This window comes from Gekko japonicus, unplaced genomic scaffold (assembly GCF_001447785.1).
Source record: "Gekko japonicus isolate JY-2015 unplaced genomic scaffold, Gekko_japonicus_V1.1 scaffold3617, whole genome shotgun sequence".
Taxonomy (NCBI): domain Eukaryota; kingdom Metazoa; phylum Chordata; class Lepidosauria; order Squamata; family Gekkonidae; genus Gekko; species Gekko japonicus.
The window spans coordinates 75,585-93,710 of record NW_015172127.1 but is presented as its reverse complement, the minus strand read 5'-3'; the positions used below and the strand labels follow the sequence as shown (position 1 = coordinate 93,710).

The 18,126-nt window shown below is 47.0% G+C and overlaps 1 protein-coding gene across 1 annotated transcript in view; it reads left to right on the top strand.

Moving 5' to 3' along the window:
* Nucleotides 1–18,126, top strand: part of LOC107118636 (chromosome unknown open reading frame, human C18orf25) — a 58,523-nt gene that overhangs the window by 3,275 nt on the left and 37,122 nt on the right. Inside the window, exon 2 of the mRNA XM_015421002.1 lies at nucleotides 3,875–4,692. Within this exon, the coding sequence (XP_015276488.1) occupies nucleotides 3,969–4,692 (724 nt within the window). The 5' untranslated portion in view covers nucleotides 3,875–3,968. The remainder of the gene's footprint in view (nucleotides 1–3,874; nucleotides 4,693–18,126) is intronic.

Here is an 18,126-nt window from a genome sequence, read left to right as displayed (position 1 = left end):
ATAGCTTCAGACAAGAGGAAAAAGAAGAGGGGAGTGGCAATAATAGCTACAGAAAACCTATTCCCTGAAAAAGTTCATGCTTCAGATGATGGGAGAATTTTGATGGTGGAATTCCAAAATCAAGAGAAAAAGATTTTGGTAGTAAATATTTATGCACAAAATCAAGACCAAAAGAAATTTTATAAGGAACTCTATGAACTTATTGTTGGACAGGACTGTCAAAATATTTGTTTATTGGGAGATTTTAATACAATTTTTGATGAGGAAAAGGATAAACAGACAGGCGGGAAGAAGAAGAAAAGAAGGACAGAAATGCCAAAAAACTTAGAACAATTACTGACTGAATTAAATTTGGTAGATGCTTGGAGAATAAGGAATTACTCTACGAAACAATTTACATATTACTCGGCTAGACATGATTCATGGTCCCGAATAGACATGATATGGATTTCAACAGTAATGGTTAAGGATCTGTTAGAGGCAGAAATACAGGCAGGAACAAATGCGGTTGGGAAGCGAAGCAGATGGACCATGAACTTAAGAATTTTGAGAAATAATAACTTTGTAAATAAAATGAAGGAAGAGCTAACAGCTTTTTTCAAAGAAAATAGAAAACAAGATACATCATTAAAGGTGATATGGGATGCAATGAAAGCATTTTCTAGAGGATTATTAATTCAAGAAGCAGCAAAAGTAAATAGGCAAAGGCAGAACATTGTTATGGTTAAGTGAATCCCTGGGCAGGCGTTCGTCTTCCACGCATCAACTCTGCTTGTGGTAGTAGTCAGTAAAAGAGTATTCCTTAAGAAAAAAGCAAAAACAAGCCTGCAGCCCTTTCTTGTGCACTTGGAGACAAGAGCCCTTTACAGATAACTGATTTTCACTACAAAATTTATTGTTGGTATAGAACATGGGTGGCCAAACTGTGGCTTGGGAGCCACATGCGGCTCTTTCACACATATCGTGCGGCTCCCAGCAGGGCAGCTGGGGAAGCGAAGTGGAGGCGTGCCTCCCCGATTGGTCTTCCCTTCCCCAGCCAGTGGTCCCCTTCCTGGGTAGGCTTGAGGTGGGGGGGGGGGACAGAGAAAGAAAGCAACTTTAGCTTTAAAAGTGTTCTCAGATGCCCCCCCACAGATATCATTGGACAAATAAATATCATTATCAATATCTATTTTTACCCCTTTTGTCTTTATTTTTGGCAGTCTCATTTAATATTAATAAAAAGCAAATTTGCATATTTCCCAGTAAAAACATGTCTGTGATATTTGTTCATGTAATGCGGCACTCAACCATCTGACATTTATTCTATGTGGCTCTTACGTTAACCAAGTTTTGGCCACCCCCAGTACAGAATCTAGAATGGTATATCCATTTGAACCCTGACCTGGAGGGTAGGTCGTTCTCATCAGAACTCAGAAGCTAAGCAGGGTCAGCCCTGGCTAGTATGTGGGTGGGAGACCTCCAAGGACACGGTGGCAGGAAAAGGCAAAACCACCTCTGAACATCTCTTGCCCCGAAAACCCTACGGGTTTGCCATAAGTCAGCTGTGAACTGGTGGCACTTTCCACCATCTCTATTTAAAAGTGGTGTCTCTGTTTAAAGATAGAATTGTGGTTTTGCAATATACGTATTCATCTTAGATGTGAAACAGGTTGGCTCGGACTGCTGTAGGCAGCCTAAGGCCATATCCATGTCTCGCAGTTCAACACCCCCCTAAGGCATGTTTCAGTCCCATTTAGACCAATGGAGCTTTTCTGTAACAGTATACTTGATGGCCTTGAAACAGGCTCGTAGCCAGAAAATTTGGGGAGAGCGGGTAGCTCAATTGGATAAAGGTAAAGGTTCTGAAAAAATTGTATGATTCTATTAACATTATTTTATTTTACTAATTTTATTAATTTTCTTTGTTAATGTTTTTATACTATTCCAATATCAGAATTGTACTGTTTTACTGGCTCTTGCTGTAATAAATTAGCTCGAATAGATCAATCGAAGCCTGTTCCACTGAAGACCCACTCTGTCAGGAAATTATTCCTATGTTTAGCCAAAAACTGTTCTGATTTATTTTCAACCCACTAGTTCTGGTCTGACCTTATGGGGCAACAGAAAACAACTCCACCCCATCCTCTATATGACAGCCCTTCAAGTACTTGAAGATGGTTATCATATCACCTCTCAGTTGTCTCCTCTCCAGGCTAAACATACCTGGCTCCTTCAACCTTTCCTCATAGGACTTGGTCTCCAGACCCCTCACTGTCTTCGTTGACCTCGTCTGGACACATTCCAGCTTGTCTGTATCCTTCTTAAATTTTGGTGCCCAAAACTGAACACAATACTCTAGGTGAAGCGATACATGCTTGAAAAATTGTTATGTATTTCTAATATAGACTCAGGATTATTTTACATATAAATCTTCATGCTACACATTCTGGATGGTTAAAGCCATGTTCTAAAAATCATTTCACTCAATCAAAAGAGAAAATATTTCATAGGAGCCCTCTTTCAGCGCTCCACAATATTTCCAGTTTTTCTGTATTTTTTTAAAAAACGTAAAAATCCTAAGGGAAATAAGCATTTTTTTTTTTGCATTGTCATGTCTTCACGATGGGGAAGATCATGGATCAGTTCCCAATTTCAGTAGCAGTTGAAAGGGTGTCCCAGTTACTCAAGTGAGTGGGTGAGTCCCAATTACTCAAGTGAGTGGCTATTACTACCCAGTGCTTTGGTTCCTGGATTATAAACAGGTATCATCCCCTTTTCAGCAGCATTCCCCCATTGTGGTTCCTGAACTCACTAGCAGTGTACCTTTGATCTGAGATTATTTTTTTATCCCCAAATCTGATGGCCGTTTTCAGTGAACAGGTAGCAGAATTCGGATAGCGAAATCCCCTGAAAGAAGGTTTTCTTGTCTGTACAACTGCACCCATAAAGGGGAGAAAGCATGAAAGTGGTGGGGGAGGGGGCGCCACCGGTTGAATCTTCGTTAAGACAGAAATACCTCCCCTGTTCCTCGCCCTTTCCCAGCGCCCCGCTGTTTATTTGAGGGGAAAACTCTATGTTTTCCCCTCAAATGGCTGTGGCCCCACCCCCAGCGTGCCCGGTGTCTGTACGTCACACCCGGGCGGTGCGCACGCGGGGGTGGGGTTTTCCCCGGGCCCGATTCTGCGGGGGCGGAAATCAGGCCTCAAAAGCGGGGGGAAATCCACCCCCCGGGGGGATTTGGAACCCTATCCACCAGACTTTTGGCTGAGGTGGCAGATGTTCAGTCATTCCTGCCTCCCCTGTTCATGGCCGTTCCCAGTGCCCTGCTGCTTAGATAACATTACTTGGGCACTGGAGCTTTTATTCACCTGACATGAGGCAAGGGTCCTTTCTGTCACTGTTTATTCTGCCATCTGTTGTTTTATTGTTTTATGAATCTTGTGTTGTAAGCCGCCCTGAGCCCACTCGTGGGATAGGGTGGGGCATAAATTAAGTAAATAAACAGATAAACATAATAACAACAACAACACTAAAATTGCCTTCATAAAATCATAGATCCAGAGAAGTTAGCCGTGTTAGTCTGTTGCTGCAAAACAGTAAAAAGCCCAGTAGCCCCTTTAAGCCTAACGAACTTTATTGTAGCATAAGCTTTCGAGAAACACAGCATCTGACTAAGAGAGCTGCGTTTCTCGAAAGCTGATGCTACAATAAAGTTTGCTTTAAAGGGGCCACTGGGCTTTCTACGATTGCATAACATCAGTTTTGTGCCCAACAAGATTATTTGTTTTCCAGAGGTTATTTCAAATCCCCCCCCCCCCATAGATCAGTTTTGCTACTTGAAGAGATGTCGCCATGGCCAACCTGTTCATTTTCTTCCTGTGTTCTCCCGCAGGTTCCTTTCCTGCCGAAGTCCTCGGCCAGTCTGCACCATCCGCTAAACACTGTGCCCTATGATTTGAGACCAGCAAGAGACCTGGAACTCTGAAATGAAGATGGAGGCGGCAGACAAAGTAGAAGAACTCATTGGCCCAGAGGCCCCACCGAAACTCTTGGAGAAACAAGAGGCGGCTCTGGGCGAAGAGGGACCTCTAGGACTAGAAATGCCCGCTCAGAAAGAGAGCGGCGCTGTTACGGAGGATTCCACCGCGCTGGCCTCCATGCCCTGCTTGCTGATGGAGCTGAGGCGGGATTCATCAGAATCTCAGCTGGCTTCCACCGAGAGCGACAAGCCAACGGCCGGCCGCGTCTACGAGAGCGACTCTTCCAACCACTGCATGCTGTCTCCTTCTTCCAGCGGGCACCTGGCCGACTCCGACACCCTGTCTTCCGCGGAAGAGAACGAGCCCAGCCAAGCCGAAGCCACTGTCGAGGGGGAGGCCGCGGCGGTATCGGGGTCCGCCGTCGGGAGGAAGTCCAGGCGGTCCAGGTCAGAAAGCGAGACCTCCACCATGGCCGCCAAGAAGAACCGGCAGTCGAGCGACAAGCAGAACGGCCGCGTCGCGAAGGTCAAAGGTCACCGGAGCCAAAAGCACAAAGAGCGGATCCGGCTGTTGAGGCAGAAGCGGGAGGCGGCCGCCCGCAAGAAGTACAACCTGCTGCAGGACAGCAGTACCAGCGACAGCGACCTGACCTGCGACTCGAGCACCAGTTCGTCAGACGACGACGAAGAAGTTTCAGGGAGCAGCAAGACAATCACTGCAGAGATACCAGGTAGAGGGTGTTTTTTAAACTGAACTGGTGGCAAAAGCTCCTGCCTGTCCTTTCTCGGCTGTCACACTAGATTTAGAGGAGCGGCATTTGAGAAAATAAATAAAATAAAATAAAAATAATACGCTAGGAGAACTGCGGCTCTGGGTAAATTGGGGGGGGGGAGCATTTTGAAAGGTGACTTACAGAGCCTCCCGATTGCCCTTATTTTGCACGACAGCAAATTAAAAAAAACAACAACGTCCGGTCACGGTGAGTCCCAGTCCTTGTCCTTTCCCCGTCCCCGGTTAATGTCTGTGTGGCTTTGGGCAGAAATGTTTAGATCGGCCTAGTTTGCAGCTATTTTATTACGTAACAATAAAAAACCAAACACGTTGACATGCTGCAGTCGTCCCTCCATCTGCAGCTGAAACTCCACGGGGTTTCTTTCCCCTCTTTACGGCAAAGCCCAGTTTTCTCCGATTCTTCATTTCAGAGCTGTGCTTTCCCCAGCTTTGTCTCCGCGCATGACGAGCTGGTGTTTTAACCTTGCTGTGAGCGAAGGGGCAAGGTGGTAGCTTCAGAGCCTATCCATTTCCCACGCAGGCTGCATATTACTGACCCATCAGTTTCCTCAGCGGACGAGCTCTACCTTCCTCTGTCGCGTACAGCACAGAGTTACTAATAATCAGGGTGTCCCCCCCCCATGCATCTGTACTGCTAGACTAAGATGCCAGATGTTTTGGCCGTTCTCGTGAGAAAACACCGGAAGGTGCATTTTGGAAATTCTTCAGTCTGTTAAAGGCCTGCAATCACTCCTTTAGTCGAAATAGCATGACCAGGAGTATGTATCATCTACTTGGCATATGGTACTCAAAGATAACTTGCATTTTATAGCAACCTTAAAATAAAGTACTATTTAAAAGCTTTTGGTTTGCCAATCTTTTTATGGGTGAATGTACCTAGTGTCTTGACACAGCTGAAATATGCACTTTAAGTAAAGCTATTTCTCTACTGTGCGAGAGGACGGAAAGTGCAGTGATTACTTCATGCCTTGACCTTTCCAGTGGGTGACCCCCCCCCCCCCCCCCCCGCCCCCCGCTAGGGTAACCAATCAGATTTAATGGCGTCTGCCTTTACATATGTGGTATGTTTGGGCATAGCCTGCCCAGCATTGTAGCCACCCAGCCTTCGTTTCAGTTTGGAGCTTGGCTTTATGCGGAGTATCCCACCACTGAAATGAATGGAGGTTGCTCAGCAACAGTCCCTGGTGGATTTCAGCCCCAGTAAATGTTGGCTAGGTCAGCTTCCTAAGGCCTTTGCATTTGTTTAAGTAATGCTAAAAGGTACATAGGAGCTGCGGTGGCTCAAGTGGTTAAGACGCTGAACTGCAGGCTGTGGAAGGTCAGTAGTTCAGCAGTTCGAGACCCGGGTGCCGCAAGACGGAGTGAGCTCCCGTCTCTAGTTCCAGCTCCTGCCAACCTAGCAGTTCGAAAGCAAGAAATTGCAAGTAGATCAATAGGTACCACTTCAGTGGGAAGGTAACAGCATTCCGTGCGCCTTGACGTTTAGTCATGCCGGCCACATGACCACGGAAACGTCTTCGGACAGCGCTGGCTCTTCGGCTTTGAAACGGAGATGAGCACCACAACCCTAGAGTCGGATTCGACTGGCTTTCGAGCAAGGGAACCTTTACCTTTTTAAAAGGTACATGCTAGTCTCCAATCACTGAACTTTTTTTGGTGGCCGACGGGAGGGTGCGGGCGGAGTTTTTGCTTGTTCCGTAGAATTGGATCGGAAACAAACAGATCACACGTGCAGACGTTCTGAATGATGTATTCTTTGCCGGCCTGTACCAGTTAAGACTGCAGGTGGGCTTTTGCCATCCCGTAAAAACGCAACAAGGACCGGTTTCTAGGCTAGCCCTTCCCATGACATAGAATATTTACGTGGGGTGGGACTTTACAGGCAGTCTAAAAGGACACAGCTCAGCAGCAGTGACATCATTTGGGGTCGTCTGATGTCATTGTAGCACTGTCCAATGGCAGCTCAGATGTGCACCATTGCACATGAGCCCTGTTCACACGTTACAGCGAATTCACGTACCAGCTGCGTGTATGTGCATGCCCCAAGTTTGTGAGAAAGAGCCAATGCACGTACACTTACTAATGAAGCTGGGAACTAGTAACCAACTGTCCAACTGTCTCAAGAGTAACTGTAAATCGCTCTGAGCCCGCAGGTATGTGGGAAAGAGCGATCAATAAATCGAAAGCATCATCATCATCATCATCATTATTATTATTATTAACCGGGTATATATGGCATCTCAGTTGCATGTTCAGCTCTGCATGCGTTGAATGTAAAATTAAAAATACCCAACGCTCATATTGGGGGGGGGGGATCAAGGACACACCATCCCTGTAACTTGTGAACAGGAGATACAATCCGATTACTTGTATGAACTTTAAAAACATTCCGGGTAACAATTGAAATGGACAACGGCCCGGCCAGAATAAAAATACTCCCGCTGCAGTGTTAATTCAAATAGACGTAAATTGTATTGGCTTTCCCTTTCTCAGTAGAAGCTGACTTTAGTCGTCAGTAAGTTGAGGTTTGCTGCAGGGCAGTGTTCACTCAGTATAACGGGACCATTTTAGCCCGAACCGCACACTCCAGGACGCCACCGTTTTGAAATCAGACCGAACGCAGTATCTCCTTAGGGCAGTGTGCCTGCCCCTCTGGCATCACTGTATCAAAGCCCCCTGTGATTTGCAAGTTAGAATGACTACCTTCCCTTGATCTGCCACTGCTTCGGACTGTTTGTAAGAACATAAGAACATAAGAGACGCCAATGTTGGATCAGGCCAAAGGCCCATCCAGTCCAACACTCTGTGTCACACAGTGGCCAGAAATACCAGTGCCATCAGGAGGTCCAGCAGTGGGGCCAGGACATTAGAAGCCCTCCCACTGTTGACCTTCCCCCCAAGCACCAAGAAGACAGAGCATCACTTGCCCCAGAGCCCCTAGCTATACCTTGTGGCTAATAGCCACTGATGGACCTCTGCTCCATATGCTTATCTAATTCCCTTTTGAAGCCGTCCATGCTTGTAGCACCCACCACTTCCTGTGGCAGTGAATTCCATGTGTTAATCACTCTTTGGGTGAAGAAGTACTTCCTTTTATCCGTTCTAACCCGACCGCTCTGCAGTTTCATGGAGTGCCCACGAGTTCTTGTATTGTGAGAAAGGGAGAAAAGTACCTCTTTCTTTACCTGCTCTTTCCCATGCATAATCTTATAAACCTCGATCATGTCACCCCTCAGTCGTCTTTTCTCCAAGCTAAAGAGCCCTAAGCGCTTTAACCTTTCCTCATAGGGAAAGTGTTCCAACCCTTTTATCATTCGAGTTGCCCTTTTCTGCACTTTTTCCAAAGCTATAATATCCTTTTTAAGGTGTGGTGCCCAGAACTGCACACAGTAAATCACTTAAATCACTTGTAAATCACTTAAAACGTGTTTGGTAAGCCTGTTGGGGATAGGCCAGAAGTACTTCATCCTGTCCCGTGCCTGCATGCAGGTGGATGTGCTTGCAAATGGAAATAGGGGGGGCGGATTGTGCCATATTGAGATGTTCTGCGCCTTGGGTGCCTTGGATTAAAAGTGAGTAGTGGGGAATTGAAGAAATAGTTACTTGTATGAAGATAGCCTGGGGTATCGGCGTATTTATTGTACAGTTCTGTGGGTGAGCAAAAATGTAGTTCCTCTGGTGCATTTTGCTTCCTAGCAATAGAACATAAGAACATAAGAGAAGCCAATGTTGGATCAGGCCACTGGCCAATCCAGTCCAACACTCTGTGTCACACAGTGGGCAAAGCCCAGGTGCCATCAGGAGGTCCACCAGTGGGGCCAGAACTCCAGAAGCCCTCCCACTGTGGCCCCCCCCTCCAAGCACCAAGATTGCAGAACATCCCACCCCCAGACGTGTTCCATCCATATCTGGTGGCTCATAGCCACTGATGTACCTCTGCTCCATATGTTTATCCAATCCCCTCTTGAAGCTGTCTATGCTTGTAGCTGCCACCACTTCCTGCAGCAGTGAATCACACATGTTAATTCCTCTTTTGGTGAAGAATAGCATTAAAAGCCAGCCTGTCCAAAGTTAAATTATTATTATTATTTTTTTAAAAAAAATGGTGGTTCCAGATCAGGAAACAGGAAACATCAGTGTTAAAAATGCTTCTCCCAGCCAATTTTAACCTGAGCCTTGTTTTAATGAAGACGCGATGAAAACAGAATTGTAGTATAGCTGTATTTGAATAGTGGGATCCAGTGGCGGTATTCACAGCCAGGGCTGTGTGGTGGACATAGTTGAGCCCTTCAGTTTGGAGCTCGAAAGGCGTTTTCCCTGTGTGGTGCTTTGGCAGTCATTAATGCAGAAACACAAGAATAATTGGGGGGGGGGTGAATTACTCAAGGCTGCTGTTGCTTAGGTTTTCTTGTAGTGAGGACCACGCTTGTAGTTTTCTTGCATATGCCCGTTTTCTTTGCTTACGTTGAAAGGTACCTGAGTGGGCTCTTACTGGTTTCTCATTCTGGAGTCTGGTTCTTTCCCCCTACTGCCAACTCATTATCCTAATCTCTTAAACCCGTAGAAAGAGCTTTTTGATGGGGGTTATTGTTTGCTGCTTTCAGGGTCTACCTAAAAGTGCATTTGAGCTATTAGTGGGTTCCGAGGCTGCAGTTTCAGAATGCCACTTGTAGCCCTTAAGGCTGCTGTCATGTCACATACTTTGGCTCCATGCCACAGTGGTGGTGGAAAATGCTGCCGGGTCACAGCGGACTTACGGCAACCCCGTAGGGTTTTCAAGGCAAAAGACGTTCAGAGGTGGTTTGACATTGCCAGCCTTCACGTCATGACCCTGGTATTCCTTGTTGGTCTCCCATCCAAATACTAGCCAGGGACAAACCCGCCTTAGCTTCCAAGATCCGACGAGATCAGTAAATCTCCACAAATGGAAGGCATGTCTTTGCCTCCCCCCAATCCACGGCAGCTGAGAGTGCTCCCTGAAATGAAGTTAGTGGGGAACATGGGACCCCCCGGGAACAACATGGGGGCGAATTGTGTGGGTCAGCAGCAATGCTCCCTCTAAGCTGTGGAGTCTCATGAGCAAAAATTCTACTTGGCGAGCTGCTGGCATTAAAGTTGTGAGTGAGCGATTTGACCGCCGCATAAATCAGTATGCTCTGGAGCCGTCCTCCCTGCGCTGAGACAAAAATGTCTGAGCCGGAGGCTAAAGAACTGTGAGCTAGCTCACACTAACTCAGCTTAGAGGGAACACTGGTCTGCAGTCAGGGGTCGTTTCGTAGAAAAAGAGCTAGGGGAACTCATTAGCATAACTCATTAGCATATGCCACACCCCCTGACATCACCGGAAGTGTGTCATAAGGCCACACCCCCTGACATCACTGGAAGTGTGTCATAAGGCCACACACCCCGCCCCCAACGGTCCCAGCCGCCACCGCCGGCCTTGCAGCTCCACTGCCAACTTACCCTCCCTCTTCTCCTGCCTCCTCCTGGCTGAATGAGGGCCGGAAGCGGGGCAGCCGGAAGCAGGGGGCGGGGCTTCGTCATGTGCCCCGCCCCCCGTACCTCACCCGGAGGAACTGTGATCCCCCGCGATCCCCCCGAAATGACCTCTGTCTGCAGTGATGGGGGAAATTCTCTCCCCTCTTTCATTCGTGGAAATTTGCTGCGGGATCCAAGCTTATGTCTCTCTGTATGCCTGCAGTCAGTTTCACAGACACACACGCGCACACACACCCAATTAGGCTAGACTTTTACATTTCCTTGCTAGGCTGCCGGGTTAACGTTTAGACGTATATGTCACAAAGTGAATTAAAGGGTGAATGTGGCAAACTGCCTACTTGAAAATATATGCCCTAATAATACAGCGGTTGCTCACTCTGTGGCTCCCGAGCCACATGCGGCTCTTTCACACGCCACCTCCAGCTTTTTTTTCGAATCTCAGTGCCCACAGATATGTTTTCCACCTTCAACGGTACACTCAGAACTCTGCATGCAACAAATAAATGAGTGGGATTTAGTTTCCTCACAGTGGAAATTTATTTGGTTATATTTACACCTACATATTTAACCGTTAATAGCTATCGGGACGAGCGTGTTTGGGGTGGTGCGCGCTGTACCCATGACTAATAGTGATTGCAAAGGTGGCAAGCCACAGAGTGGATACCTGTGCCATAATATAACTGGTAATCTTTGAGGTACCAGAGTCTTCTTTTTCTACAAGAGACTGGAATGGCCACCGTTGTGTAATTTGTCACTCGGAAGAAAATGTAATGCTAGTATTCAGGGCTGCAATTTCTCTACCATAATATCTTCCTTTTTCCCTCTGACCTCCTCTCCATCGTTCCATTTCTTCTCTCCCATTAGCTGATCTGCTCTGATGCAGTGAAGCAGGTGTTCTGAGAAAATATGAGTCCGAAGGTTTCCTAGAACATTTTCCAGGGCCGTGGTGGCTCAGAGGTTAAGATGCTGAGCTGCAGACCAGAAGGTCTGTAGCTCGGCAGTTCGAGACCCGAGTGTGCCGCGTGACGGAGTGAGCTCCCGTCTCCGGCCCCAGCTCCTTCCAACCTAGCAGTCCGAAAGCAAGAAATTGCAAGTCGATAAATAGGTACTGCTTTGGTGGGAAGGTAACAGCGTTCCGTGTGCCTCGGCATTTAGTCATGCCGGCCATGTGACCATGGAAAAGTCTTTGGACAGCGCTGGCTCCTCGGCTTGGAAACAGAGATGAGCACCGCCCCCTAGAGTCGAATCCAGCTGGCTTTCAAGCAAGGGAAACCTTTACCTTTAAAAAAAATAAAGTGGTTTCAGGTGGGTAGCCATGTTGGTCTGCAGTGGAAGAGCAAGATTCGGGTCCAGTAGCATCGTAGACATCGACAGGCTCTCCAGCTTTCAAGTGTCAAAGCTTCCTTCATCAGGTGTCCGCGGAAAGGGAGCTTTGACTCTCAGCAGTTACGCCCTGGAAAACTTGTCCATCTTTAGGATGCTACCGGATTCAAATCCTGCTCTTCCACTGGATGTCGTCATGCGGGAACCAGACATGTGAGTTGTCTGCAGAGTTTCTCCTTATCTCCTTCGTCAGATATTAGTAGGAATGCAGACCAATGCTCCCTCTAAGCTGTGGGGTCTTGTGAGCAAGAATTCTACTTTGTGAGCCAATGGCATTAAAGTTGTGAATGAGCGATTTGGCTACTGCCAGTTTGAGCCCTTGAGCTAGCTCACACTAACTCAGCTTAGAGGAAACACTGATGGAGATTCCTGAGCCCTTGAGCTAGCTCACACTAACTCAGCTTAGAGGAAACACTGATGGAGATTCCTGAGCCCTTGAGCTAGCTCACACTAACTCAGCTTAGAGGAAACACTGATGGAGATTCCTGAGCCCTTGAGCTAGCTCACACTAACTCAGCTTAGAGGAAACACTGATGGAGATTCCTGAGCCCTTGAGCTAGCTCACACTAACTCAGCTTAGAGGAAACACTGATGGAGATTCCTGAGCCCTTGAGCTAGCTCACACTAACTCAGCTTAGAGGAAACACTGATGGAGATTCCTGAGCCCTTGAGCTAGCTCACACTAACTCAGCTTAGAGGGAACACTGATGGAGATTCCTGAGCCCTTATGTCCCCGGTCAGAAGGTGAGATGGGTGTTGCGAAAAAGGGGAGTCCCCACAAGAGTCAAAATGCTATCCGAAATTTCAGAAACTTCTCCTAGCGTACAGGTAGTAGCTTTCACACCCTAACTATATGCTACCTAACCTGTTGACTTTCGGGGTGGGGGGGTCTGTCACGTAGGCTTCCACTTCAGGGCAATACTTTTCGAGACGAATCCTTTGTTCGTATTTCACAGTCAGCTATTTATTTATTTATATTTGGATTTATATCCCGCCCTACCCCGAAGGCTCAGGGCGGCTGACAAGAGCACCATGTGCCAAGGTTACAACAATAAACACATAATTTAAAAACAATAAATTACGATAAAATACAGTAACAAATTTGCAATACAGATTTAACCAAGATGGGTAGATCTTAATCTCCATAGCAGCTCCCTGAGATCTTATCATCCAATCCGTGCCCAGGCACCTCGCTCCCCCCGTAGGGACCAAACAACCATGGTGGTAATACGGAGGCGGAGGTGCACAGGAGGTGGAGGTGGAATAGTGGTGGCGGCGGCTCCTACTTAAAGGCCTGGCGGAAGAGCTCCGTCTTGCAGGCCCTGCGAATATTAAGATTGTTATCAGTGTTCTTAAATCTCAGGGAATGGCAGCAGAGCATTATTCCTCTCTCCGTTGGAATATTGAGAATATTCTCATGAAAATTCTGCTGGCCGTAAAGCTTTTCCCATCACAGTCTAATGCACAACAGACACATCAAATGTGTATTGTCAGTTTACGGTAACTGATCAAAGGAAAAGGAGCGTTGACTCCGGAAAACTTTATACCCTGGGAATCTTCTTGGTTTTTAGGATGCTCCTGGACTCGACCTTGCTCTAAATAAAAGTGTGACCAGATTACCTAATTTATTTTGGCTTTTATTTACTAAACCGCGTGTTAGAAGTACTGCGCGTTAATGTTACATCTCAGTAGCCAACAGATAATTGAACTGGAATATTTGACTAGGGGGGATGAAATCTGTGGGTTGGTTTAAATTTGCAATCAAACGTTCAGAGCTCAGTGTGGAAATTGTTTCTATTGGGAGTGAGACCTGTAAAAATTTAAAGGCAATATCGTGTGTACTTTCTTTGCATTGCATAAATAAGGCGACCCCCCCCCCTTTCCACAGGCACAGAAAACTGTGTGTTGACCCATTAATTTTAGCATATGCAAAGAACTGAGCATGATGTTCCAGAGATACAGCCACTCATCTCCTTCGACAGAATTGAACTGTCTCCCGGGGAGCTCGCTGAGCCCCTTTCTACACTCTCCTTTTAATCCATGTTCACCGCAGTGTCTTCCAAGCAATTCTGCACTAAAATCAAATTCAACCTTCTTTTTAATCCAGGTGTGTTCCCCCCCCCCCATTCTGCACTAAAATCGAGTTCAACCTTTTTATTCTGGGTTTTTCCTCCTGTTCTGCATTACATTTACCTCCCTTCAGTGGCCAGCCCGGTTTCACCCTGCTGTCTCCCCAGGTTATTTGGATGCTGTCTTGCCCTGGACTTAGGTAAAGGTAAAGGTTTCCCTCACTTGAAAGCTAGTCGTGTCTGACTCTAGGGGGCAGTGCTCATCTCCGTTTCCAAGCCGAAGAGCCAGCGCCGTCAGGAGACTTCTCCGTGGTCATGTGGCCGGCATGACTAGACACCAAGGCGCACGGAACGCTGTTACCTTCCCACCAAAGCAGTACTTATTTATCGACTTGCAGTTTCTTGCTTTCGAACTGCTAGGTTGGCAGGAGCTGGAACTAGAGACGGGAGCTCACTCCGTCACGCGGCACTCGGGTCTCGAACTGCCCAACTAGAGAGCTTCCAGTCTGCGGTTCAGTGTCTTAACCTCTAAGACTTAAATTGCCTCAACTCGAAGACGAGAAAATCCGGAGTGGCAGGCAAATGCAGAAAGGACCTGAGGCATCTCAGTTTCATAGTAGCTGTCTGGTGGCAACACTTGTGCTACTTGCAGGCTATATATCAGATCGTCAGTTTCAATATCTCCTCCACCATTGGAGAGGAGACCTAAAAAAAAAAAAGGTTTGCTTTTGATTGGACCTGCCCAGCCAATCAGGTGAATTCATAACTTGATTTTTTTTAAATTGGATGTTTATATGTATTTGTGGGTTTTTATCCCCCCTGCTCCCTCCCCCCAGTTTGCAAACCAATGAAACTTGCATGTACTCTCACACAATTTCTAGTGAGGGTCATCCAGAAAATGTTAATTATAATTTGAGACTGCCAGGCTTGCCTTGTACAGTCCTCTGTATCCTGTGAGCTTTTAGGTTCAATCCTGACAAGTTCTGCTCCTTCTTAGAGCTTTTGTCCGCGTGGATCCCGTTGTCCCAGGGATAGCCCTTTTGGTGGTGAAAGGGGACACCCTTTGATGTTATTGTGTTGGATGTGGCATCCATTCATTGTTAATAAGTTTACATCGACTTGCAGTTTCTTGCTTTCGAACTGCTAGGTTGGCAGGAGCTGGGTCCAGAGACGGGAGCTCACTCCGTCACGCGGCACTCGGGTCTCGAACTGCCCAACTAGAGACCTTCCAGTCTGCAGTTCAGTGTCTTAACCTCTAAGACTTAAATTGCCTCAACTCGAAGACGAGAAAATCCGGAGTGGCAGGCAAATGCAGAAAGGACCTGAGGCATCTCAGTTTCATAGTAGCTGTCTGGTGGCAACACTTGTGCTACTTGCAGGCTATATATCAGATTGGCAGTTTCAATATCTCCTCCACCATTGGAGAGGAGACCTAAAAAAAAAAAAGGTTTGCTTTTGATTGGACCTGCCCAGCCAATCAGGTGAATTCATAACTTGATTTTTTTAAATTGGATGTTTATATGTATTTGTGGGTTTTTATCCCCCCTGCTTCCCCCCTCCCCCCAGTTTGCAAACCAATGAAACTTGCATGTACTCTCACACAATTTCTAGTGAGGGTCGTCCAGAAAATGTTAATTATAATTTGATACTGCCGGGCTCGCCTTGTACAGTCCTCTGTATCCTGTGAGCTTTTGGGGTCAGTCCTGACCAGTTCTGCTCCCTTCTTAGAGCTTTTGCCCCACGTGGCTTTTGTCCGCGTGGATCCCGTTCTCCCAGGGATAGCCCTTTTGGTGGTGAAAGAGGACACCCTCCTCCCTTTGATGTTATTGTGTTGGATGTGGCATCCATTCATTGTTAATAAGTTTACAAAACCATGTATCTAGAAATGGAAAACTTGATATGGGGAAAAATAAAAACATAAGAAGAGCCCTGCTAGATCAGACCAGTGGTCCATCTAGTCCATCATCCCGTCTCACACACAGTGGCCAGCAGGTTCCTCTGGAGGGCCAACAACAGGGCAGAGAGGCCGAGGCCTTCATAAGAACATAAGAAGAGCCCTGCTGGATCAGACCAGTGGTCCATCTAGTCCTGCATCCTGTCTCACACAGTGGCCAACCAATTCCTCTGGAGGGCCAGTAACTGGGCATAGAGGCCGAGGCCTTCCCCTGAGGTTGCCTCCCGGCTCTGGGATTCAGAGGTTGATTGCCTCTGAATGCGGAGGTTCCCCTCAGTCACCATGGCTAGTAGCGAATGATAGATTTCTCTTCCATCAATCCATCTAATCCCCTTTTCAAGCTGTTTATTCCTGTGGCCATCACTACATCCTCTGGCAGCGAATTTCATGTTTTAATCACTCTCTGAGTAAATAAAGCCCTGGAACATTTTCCTCCCCGTATCTCTGTTCAGATGTCACAGTGAGGTTTTGCAGGCAAAAGTGTCATGGCTGTCCTCGCTGCCTTGGCTCCTTCAGGCTGAGCCGTCTTTGATAGGTCTTATCAGTGGCTACCAGGCGTAGTGACTAAAGGGAACCTCCACATTCAGAGGCAGCCGACTTCTGAATCCCAGGGTCAGGAGGCAGCATCAGGGGAAGGCTGTTCCCCTCTGTGCCCTGCTGTTGGCCCTCCAGAGGAACTGGTTGGCCACCGTGTGAGAAAGGATGCTGGAACAGATGGACCACTGGTCTGATCCAGCAGGGCTCTTCTTATGTTCTTATCAGGCACTTAAGTGCTAAGATGTCTACAGAGCCTTTAAAATCTCCTCACAAAGCTCTTGTGGCTGAGCCTGAGAAGAAATCTCACTGGAGCATTTAATTTTAGGAACAGTTGATAGAAGGGCAGTAACAGATTATGAAGAGGCATAAGCGAGAATTCTCCCAAGTCTTTTTCTCATGCGTTTTTGCATTCATTTATGCCCCCCCCCCCCCCGCCCCTCGAATAGAGTGCGGTCACATCACTCCCCCCTCCCCCAACTGTCCCAGAAGATGCCTTCTAGAATGAATACCTCAATATTCCATTCCTGCAGGGGTAACTTTATGAGGGAATTAAATCCTACTCTACTGCGACGATTATTCCAAGTATTCTACTGCTTTTACTGAATCGTCTTCTACCCTTGTAATTCTACTCACTATAAGGTTTATTGTATACCTTGCCTTGGGTAGTTTGTTGTTCACATTGCCTTTTAATGCCGTACGGTTGCATTGTTCATAGCGCCCAGTGCCAGATCTCATCAGATCTTGGAAGCTAAGGGGGGTCAGCCCTGGTTAGTACTTAGATGGGAGACCACCAAGGAAGTCCAGGGTTGCAGGCAATGGCAAACCGCCTCTGTTTGCCTCTCGTCTTGAGAACCCTACAGGATCACCATAAGTCGGCTATCTATTTATATATCATTTATTTATTAGTTCAATTTGCTGTCCCGCCCTAACCCCTAAGGGTCTCTGGGCGGCTTACAGAGAGTGCTAATCACATTTACAGAATCTAACCTAGGGCCACAGACATACAGGGGTGGTAACTACCTTACCAGGCACCCTTTTTGCGGCGGATCTTCACCGGATTTCCACCGCTCCCATGGCTATGACTTGACAGCACTTGGCGATACCATTGCATCGTTTATTTATTATTACTATTTATTTATTCAAATTTTTATCCCGCCCTCCCGGCATCCGTTGAATGTCATTTTACTGTAGGGTTACATTGTCTTTATTCTTTCTCAGTGAGAAAGTGGGTCTATAAATAGATAGATAAATAGCAGACAAAGCCCCATAGGCACACATGAGGCCACCTTATACTCTGTCAGCCAGTGAAACTGAGGTGCCCCAGTGATGTCCGTGCATGGCCAGCCAGATCCATAGCGTATCATGCACAATTCTCTGGGTAGTTTGAGGTGGGTAGCCATGTTGGTCTGCTGTAAAAGAGCAAGATTTTGGAGCCCCAGTAGCACCTTAGAGACTGACAAGATTTCCAGGGTATAAGCTTGAGTCTGACGATGGGAGCTTTAACTCTCAACAGCTTATACCTTGGAACTCTTGTTGGTCTTTAAGGGGCCAATGTACTCAAATCTAGATGTTTGGATGTGTTTCAAAGTAATGCAGGAACAGTTTTTAGTGTCTTCTTGGGGGGGGGGGTCCTAAAATGTATGTAGGGATGGGCAAGAACCGGGAAAATAGAGTTTTGTGAATGTTCGTGGTTTGTGATGTGGCATGGCTTGCAAACGAACTCAGAAGTCTTGCTGCGGCGCGGCTTGCAGAAACCATTTAAAGGCATCCCTTTAAATGGTTTTTGCAAGCCGCGCCGCATTTAAATGCCTTCTGAGTTCTCTCATCGAGTTGTGATGCCACCGTGGTGTGGCTTGGAGAAGGGGTTTAAAGAGACCACCGTCTCTTTAAATGCCTTCTCTAAGCTCTAAGCCACAAAAACCACATGAAC